At 49.7% G+C, this 8,726-nt stretch overlaps 1 protein-coding gene across 1 annotated transcript in view; it reads left to right on the top strand.

Moving 5' to 3' along the window:
* The window catches only part of WDR13 (WD repeat domain 13), a 7,228-nt gene extending 6,606 nt beyond the window's left edge, over nt 1–622 (top strand). Inside the window, exon 10 of the mRNA XM_044911516.1 lies at nt 362–622. Coding sequence (XP_044767451.1) covers nt 362–546 — 185 coding nt within the window. The 3' untranslated portion in view covers nt 547–622. The remainder of the gene's footprint in view (nt 1–361) is intronic.
* The last annotated feature ends 8,104 nt before the right edge of the window (nt 623–8,726 follow it).

Here is an 8,726-nt window from a genome sequence, read left to right as displayed (position 1 = left end):
GGGGGGGGGGGGGGGGGGGGTCTGGGTGGCTTGGGGCGGGGCAGGGAGCAGGGCTGGTGCTGATCTGGCTCAGACAGCGCAGCCCCCTGGTGCCCAGACTTCATGGGCCTCGAGAACTCTCACACCCTAACAGCCTCCCACTTTGAACAAAGACCCCCAAGAGTCCAGAAACCTCCCAATGTGAGACACAGCCTCCCCACCCCCCAAACAGCTCAGAGACCTCACACTCTGGACGCGGGACTAAAACAGCTAGGTGACCCAGGTCCAGGGACCGTCCCTCCCAGACCTCCCCACACCCAGGGCCCCCCTGCTGCGTCCGGCAACACCTCCCGACGCCCCTCTGTCTCTCTCCCCCGCGCAGTGACCGGCAGCGAGGACATGTGCGTGCACTTCTTCGATGTGGAGCGGGCAGCCAAGGCCGCCGTCAACAAGCTGCAGGGCCACAGCGCCCCTGTACTGGACGTCAGCTTCAACTGCGACGAGAGCCTGCTGGCTTCCAGCGACGCCAGTGGCATGGTCATCGTCTGGAGGCGGGAGCAGAAGTAGGTCCTGCCGTGTCCGCCTTCCCTCCCGCCTCCCGCTCCAGCCTTGTGTTTGTAAATAAAGTTCCAGTGGTTGTGCCCGTGGCTGGCTCCCAGGTCTCCTGGGGGTGGGCTCGGGGAGGGGGCGGCTCTAGCCCCCGAGTTGGACCGGGGTTCACTTCCGCATTTGTGCATTCGGCATCGATTTCTTTACTTAGCAACCGGTCATTGAATGCCTCCCGCGTCACGGGCCCCCCTGTAAGTGTTTGGCTCAGTCATGCATCGGACAGACATTATTGAGCACCCACCGTGCACCAGGAACTGTTCTAGGCACTGGGGGTAGAGCCGTAACCTCAACTGACAGAAATGCCTGCCTTCATGGGGCTTGCAGTCTATTGCAGGGAGATAGTAGACAAAAATATGTCAGAGGTCAGCCACAGGTCAGGGTTGGGAGGACAGGAGGTAGAGGCGCAGGAGTGGGAGGTCACGTGCTCTTTTTGGTGCAGTGATCAGGGACGACGTTCCTGACGGGGACATTGAAACAGAGACCTGAGTGAAGTGAGAAGGACCTGCAGTGTGGGGGAGAGAAGATTCTAGGCAGAGAGGAAAGGCAGTGCAAAGGCACTGAGGCTGAAGTGTGCCAGAAGGCTCGTTGAAGAGGCCGGTGTGGCTGGACCAGAGTGTGGTAGGAGATGCGGTCGGACAGGCCCGATCCTGGAGAACTGCGTGGCCACAGTGAGGACTTGGGCTTTTTCTGAGTGAGAGGTGAGTCGCCCCATTGAGCGGAGGAAGGACGCGATCCCGTTTGGTTGTAAGAGGACCCCTCTGGGTGCTGTGAAGAGGACAGACTTGGAGAGGGGGCAGGGGCGGAAGCGGGGAGACCAGCCACAAGGCCCTGCAGGAGTCAGGGTGAGCGGTGACGGGGACTTGTGCCAGTGTAGTGACAGTGGGGGAGTGGAGGAGGGGAGTATTGGCTTCTACCCCAGGAATTTCACGCCGGTAGTCTGCTGCTGGGCTCTGCTGGCTCCTCAGGAAGGCTGAGGCTCCCAGCCTCCCCGCCAAGGCTCTTCCCCACAAACAGGGAGCAGACGAGTTGAGGACGGGCAGTAGGAAGCCCGTGCAGAAACAACCACGGACCCTAAGGCTGAGCTAGCGGCTCCTGCTGGTGGGGGGAGGGGATGGGGATTCTCTCTCCATCCCCAGAGGAACCCCAGACCACCCCTAGCTCCTTCCACTCGCACCCAGGGCCCCAATTCAAGGCCCAGCCGAGCTGGGAGTCTGTAAAGTGATGTTCCAATTTGAGGGGAGTCCCAAGTGAGGAGAGAAAGCTTGGGATATTGACAGAGGGCCAGAGAACCAAAATCCCTTGTCAGTGACCTCCGTCACCAGGAAATGTCAAAGTTGCCAGGAATGCCAAGGAGGCTCTTGCTCCGGCCGCTCCCTTCCCTCCAGCTGCATAGGCTGCCATACCCAGATGCTCAGTGGGAACTGTGGCCTACCATCGTGAGGCCTCAGGATCAGCCCACAGAGCCACAGGCACTCCAACCTGGCCCAACATTATCCAGCTACCGAACTAACACCAGCAGTCTTGGAGGAGGAAAAATCACCGGTTTGTTGAAGCCACTGTTATTTGACAGTGTGGTTACTTGCAGCCAGAAGCTTTTCTACACGGTGCTTCCATCTTGACCTTAAGTCAAATGGTGATGAGGTAGGGACATCAGCGAGCTGGACATTCATGATGAAGTTCATGCATCTGTATGTGTCAGAGGTCCCCCAAACCACGCAGACTCAATGATTTGCCGGGAGGACTCTTGGTCTCAGCATACGGTTGTATACACAGCTATGATTTCTTGCCATAAAAAAGATACAGAGCACAATCGGCAAAGGGAAATGGCACCCAGGGTGAAGTCCGCGGGAGACCAGTCACGAGCTTCCAAGGGTCCTCTACCAGTGGAGTCACAGGACATGCTTAATTCCCCCCGTCATGGCTCCTGACAACCCAGAGAAGCTCATTATTAAAGGTTGAGTGCCCAGGGTTGTTTTGGGGGGCTGGTCACATAGGCACCCCCTGCCTGGCGCACACCCAACTTCCAGATCCTCCAGGAAGGAAAGCAGGTGTTCAGCATAAACCAGAGTGCTTATATGAACAGTTGAGGCACAGAGTGGTGAGAACCGTGGTGAAATCTAAGTTTCCAGATGCCAGCCAAGGGCCATCCTCGAAGCAGGCCTTTCCAAGGAGAGAAGTTCAGGCCTGCTGTGTTAACTCTTTCTGAACACTATCCAACACCGAAAAGGTGCTCGGTTTCAACCAAAGTCAGTGGATGGACAAGATCAGTTGGGAGAACTTCATTTTTCTCTAGCACCTTCTTCATTTCTTCACATTCTTCATGTTGTTTATTGAATCTGAATTCAAGATGGCTAATCACAGATACTGTTATACATGATTTGGGGGGGTTTCTTTCTTGTGAAATTTTGAGGTGGCAGAGTTGACATTCTGCTTTATTTTATTTTGTTTTTATTTTTAAAGTGAACTCTATGCCCAACATGGGGCTCGAACTCACGACCCTGAGATCAGGAGGCACATGTGACTGAGCCACCCAGGCGCCCTGACATTCTACTTTAAATTCATTTTTGTGATACCTTTTCTTTTTTTTTTTTTTTAAGATTTTATTTATTTATTTGACAGAGAGAGACAGCGAGAGAGGGAACACAAGCAGGTGGGGTGGGAGAGGGAGAAGCAGGCTTCCCACCAAGCAGGGAGCCCGATGCGGGGCTCAATCCCAGGACCCTGGGACCATGACCCGAGCCGAAGGCAGACGCTTAACGACTGAGCCACTCAGGCGCCCCATGTGATACCTTTTCTTGACTTACAACCTACGAGGAAATAAGTTATGAGCAAACGATAAAAAAAGTCATCTTATTGGTCAAATTTAGGTCTCTGTGAACTTGTCCATCATCTGTGTGCCTCCAGTGTGACATCAGATCTGGAACTCTTAACCATTCCGTCATCAACGCCACTCTAGTCTTGCCTCCAATCCAGGCCTCCATTAACTGTTATATGCCCTTTGACTTTGAACCCGTGTGTTTACTTCATGGAGAGCCTCTCTAGTCAGAGCTTGAAGTGGAGTCTTTGTTAATTATTACCTCATCAGTGTAGCACTGGTCAAATCTCAAACCAGGGCCTCTCTGTAATGTTCCACCAGCTGTTGTCTTCTGATCTGACCTTGGATTTCGGATTCTGTCAATTTGTGATCGGTGCCCCTTTGCTTCAGCAAGCATTCCAACCTAGAGGACCCTCAGTCCAGACCTTGAATCTGGGCCTCCATTAATTATTTTACCATTATTCATTTATTTATTTTAAAGATTTTATTTATTCATTTGACAGAGAGAGTGCGCACAAGCAGGGGGTGCAGAGGGGACAGAGAGGGAGAAGCAGACTCCTCCCTGAATAGGGAGCCTGATGTGAGGCTCGATCGGAGGACCCCAGGATCATGACCTGAGCCGAAGGCAGACACTTAACCAACTGAGCCCCCCCAGGCATCCCTGGTTTTCCTTTGAACTCGAGTCTTTTTAAAAACTCTTCCACCATCAGTGCTACAGGGGTCTCAACTCTGGGACTCTATTTATAATTCCACCATCCATAACTCTTTGCCCTTGAATCCAGGCTTCAGTTAACTCAGTATCACTGCACCTCAGGTCTGAAACCTGAGCCTCTGGGAACTTTTCCACACTCACTGCTCCTCTCGCTTGACCTCAAGAAACTGTACCACTCTCTGTACCCCTATGATCTCAGCTTGAACCCTGGCCTCTCTTTACTATTTTCCTATAATTGCTCCTTTGATCTTACCTTGAACCTAGGACACTGGTAACACTTGTAGCATCAGTCCCCTCTAGGCAGACTTCAGAACCCATGTGCCTGTTAACTATTCCATTATCACTTCCCTTCTGTTCTGACCTTGAACGTGAGCTTCTGTAAACTATTCCACCATCAATACCCCTCTGGTCTTATTTGGAATGGAAATTCTACTGACTATTCTTTGGTCCAACTGAATCTGGGCCTCTGATTAATATCCACCGCCACTGGCTTTTTGCTCTAACTGGGCCTTTTTGAACTCTAGAACCATCAAGGCATCTCTGGTCTGACCTCAAATCCAGACTCTGTTAGCTTTTACTCCATCAAGACCTCTTTTTTAAAAGATTTTTTTTTTTTTTTAAGATTTTATTTATTTGTCAGAGAGAGAGAGCGAGCACATAAGCAGGGGGAGTGGCAGGCAGAGGGAGAAGCAAGCTCCCCGCTGAGCAAGGAGCCTGATGTGGGACTGTATCCCAGGACCCTGGGATCATGACCTGAGGCAAAGGCAGACACTTAACTGACTGAGCCACCCAGGTGTCCCAAGATTTTCTTTTTTTAAAAGTAATCTTTACACCCAACATGGGGCTCGAACTTATAACCCCGAGATCAAGAGTTGCATGCTCTACCGACTGAGCCCACTAGGCCATCCAGGTGCCCCAAGACCTCCTTTGATCTAAATTCTCACATGGGTGTCTTTCAACTAGTCCAGCATGACAGGCTTCTCAACCAACCAAAACCCAGAGCTTTTATTAGCTGTTCCATTACTGGTGCCCCTCTGCCCTGACCTCAAACGCAGACCTCTCTATAAACTGTTCCATCATCATCAACCCTCCACATTGAGGCCGCCTGATCTGGTTTTGAACTATTCCAAGGTCCCTCCTCTCTGGTGTGACCTCTATTAACAACTCCCACCATCAGTGCCCTTCTGGTCTGCCTTCACAACAAGGGTCTCTGTTAAATATCCTACCATCACTGCTCCTCTCACATGACCTTGAATCTGAGTCTTCCTTTCATATTCTAACAGAAAGACCCCTGCGTTTCCTTCGAACTATTCAACCTGCAGTCCTCTGCAATCTGACTTTGAACCCAGGCCATTTTAACTCTTAAGCCACAGTGCTACACTGGTCTGACCTCAGACCTGGTCTGCTATTAACCACCATAACGTCAATGTCCTTCTCATCTGTTCTCAAGCCAGGATCTCTTTTATTGTCATTCCACCTTCAATGTCATCCTGGTCCCTAATCAAAGCTCTTCTGCCATCTTTGTTCTCTTGTCTGTCTGATTCTCAACCAGGACTTATTTACTCTTCCATATTCAAAGTTCTGCTGGTCGAAAATTATCCAACACAGCCATTCAGCTATTCCCAAATCCCTCCATTCCAGGCCTGGCCCCAAACCCGGTCCTTGGTTCAGTTTACCACCCTCAACTCCCCTCTGGTTTGACCTCAAACCTGATCCTCTGATATCTGCTGTGTCACCAGTGCCCTGTGGGTCTGCCATTGAGCTTACACGGTTATTTCTTCCAACACCAGTGCCCTTCAAATCTGAACTCCAACCCCAAACTCTGCTAAATATTTTAGAATATATTCCCCTTTTGCCTAAACTCAAACCCGTGTATTTACTCAATTGTTCCCATCCCTCTTTCTCTGGTCTGACCCTAAAACAGGGCTTCTGTTACGTATCATATCCTGAATGCCCCTCTAGTCTGAGTTCAAGCGTTTGCTAACTAGTCTAATAGCACTATCTCTCAGCCTCGATATTCAAACTGTTCTTTTGAGTTGTTAATTAATTGCAAACTAATGAAAAATCCTGGCCCCTCCTACCTTGACCTCAAACCTGGGTCTCTTTATCCCACCATCAGTGACTTTCTGGTCTATTATTGAACCCTGTGTACTCACTCCTCTACCATCAATGTCCCTCTTATCTGGCTTTGAACCACAGTCCCTGTTAATTCGTCCACTGCCAATTCCCCTCTGGTGGTGTTGCCTTTCACTGATAAGGCTACCACTGTTAATGCTCCCTTGGCCTGAGCTCAAACAAGGGCTTTTGTTAGTAACTTCGCCATCAATAATACTCTGTTGTTTTGGAGTGCTGACCCTGACTCCTGTTAACTAGTCCATCATCCATGCCCTGTTTTCTGACCTTAAACCTGGACTGTTGTTAAATTAAGTCTTCCAACATCTGTGCCCCTTTGGTGAGATTTCAAACCCAGGCTCATGGTAAATATTCTGGCAACAGTAGCCTTCTGGTCCAAACTCAGATATAGGAGAGAAACACCTGCTAAACGTGTAAGGACTTCAGAGTGGTCACGACTGGTGAAATAGAGCCTGCAGTCGGATATAATGGGGTGAGAGGTTATTATGTGGACACAAGTGTTCGCAGAAATAAATGGGGACTCTAGTGGAGTCACAGACTGGGATATGGGCACTCTCATGATCCCTACCTGACTCGGTGTGAGCCAAGGAATCTCCACAACCCAGTCTGTGTGACCCCAGGAGGTCCATCCCCCAGTATGTATGTACCCAGAAGTGTCCACATTCCAGTCCCTGTGACCTGAGGAGCGTTGACACCCCAGTCTGTGCAACCCCAGAAGCATTCATAGTACGGTCTGTGTGACACCAGGAGTGTGTGTATACCCAGTCTGTCTGACCCCAGTGTTTCCAGATTGCACTCTGTGGGTCTCATGGGAGTCCACATCCCAACCTGTGTTACCCCAAGTGGGCCAACACCCCAGTCTGGGGGACTCTTGCAGTGTCCAGACTCCTGTCTGTGTGACCCCAGGAGTACTCACACCGCATTCACAGAAGAGAGAAGGAATGAATAGTCTTTCATTTCTGCTGCTGATAATTAGATAAACGTAGAGTCAAATAAGTTTTTAAAAAACGTACAGGTACTCATAAGTTGAATTAAAAACAGGAGCTAGAACTTCCAGATCACTTGAAAAAATGATTCTGTAACAAAAAGTAGACCACTAAGGAAATAGGAAGGAAGCATAAAAAATACTGAAAATATAAGGCACCTGGCGGGCTCAGTCGGTGGAGCATGCGACTCTTGGTCTCAGGGTCATGAGCTCAATCCCCGCGTTAGGCGTAATTCCTTTTTAAAAATTTAAAATTTCGGGGGATGCCTGGGTGGCTCAGTCGGTTAAGCGTCTGCCTTCAGTTCGGGTCATGATCCCAGGGTCCTGGGATGGAGTCCCACTTCGGGCTCCTTGCTCAGCGGGGAGCCTGCTTCTCCCTCTGCCTGCCACTCCCCCTGCTTGTGCTCTCGCTCCCCCTCTCTGTCTCTCTGACAAATAAATAAATAAAATCTTAAAAAATTAAAAATTAAAAATTTTTTTAAAATTCAAAAGTCAAATAATATCTAAATCAAAATGATTCAGAAAGGTTTTTTTTCAGTGATAAATATAAACGTGTGAGAAAAGACAGAGAAAAGAGCAGTTGCAATATACATTCAAGATAAAATTAAGGAAAAAAGCAGCAAACACTCAAAAAGGACCCTTTTTATAAGTCAAGGGCATGCTCAACATTGAAAGTATAACAGTCATGAATTTCTGTAGTCCGCATAACAGAGACCAAGCCTTTAGCTAAAGGAACAGAAGACAGCCAAAGGAATCCTTGCCAACTTCTTCATATGGCTGGATCAAGTGGAGCAGTGTTCACACCAGACATTAAAAAATGAAATAGGCCTATAAATTAGGTTTAGCAGATAATGGAGGAAAATAGAGGAAGTGGACCCATGGTCTACCCATTTTCCCCACCCCTGGGCCCAAGGACAGATACTCTTGTGGCCTTGGATGTTGTCTCTTGCAGTGAATACGAGTGGCCACAGGTACCATGTTGAACACTCCTATTAGATCTTGGCAACCCTAGGTCCATCTTCAGGAGCTTAGTCAATGGGAGAAGTCACTGATGGTCAAATTCTACCTCCAGCCTCGTCTGAATAAAAAAGATGTGCGGGGCGCCTGGGTGGCTCAGTCGTTAAGCGGCTGCCTTCGGCTCAGGTCGTGGTCCCAGGGTCCTGGGATTGAGCCCCGCATCAGGCTCCCTGCTCGGCGGAGAGCCTGCTTCTCCCTCTCCCTCTCTCTGCAGCTCTGCCTACTTGTGCTCTCTCTCTGTGTGTTAAACAAATAAATAAAAATCTTTAAAAAAAAAAACAAAAGGGCGCCTGGGTGGCTCAGTTGGTTAAGCGACTGCCTTCGGCTCAGGTCATGGTCCTGGAGTCCCGGGATCGAGTCCCGCATCGGGCTCCCTGCTCGGCGGGGAGCCTGCTTCTCCCTCTGACCCTTCCCCCTCTCATGTGCTCTCTGTCTCTCTCATTCTCTCTGTCTCAAATAAATAAATAAAATCTTTA

This window comes from Neomonachus schauinslandi, chromosome X, assembly GCF_002201575.2.
Source record: "Neomonachus schauinslandi chromosome X, ASM220157v2, whole genome shotgun sequence".
In the NCBI taxonomy this organism is placed as follows: domain Eukaryota; kingdom Metazoa; phylum Chordata; class Mammalia; order Carnivora; family Phocidae; genus Neomonachus; species Neomonachus schauinslandi.
Note: the sequence above shows the minus strand (reverse complement) of the source record. Positions and strands in the feature narration are given on the sequence as shown.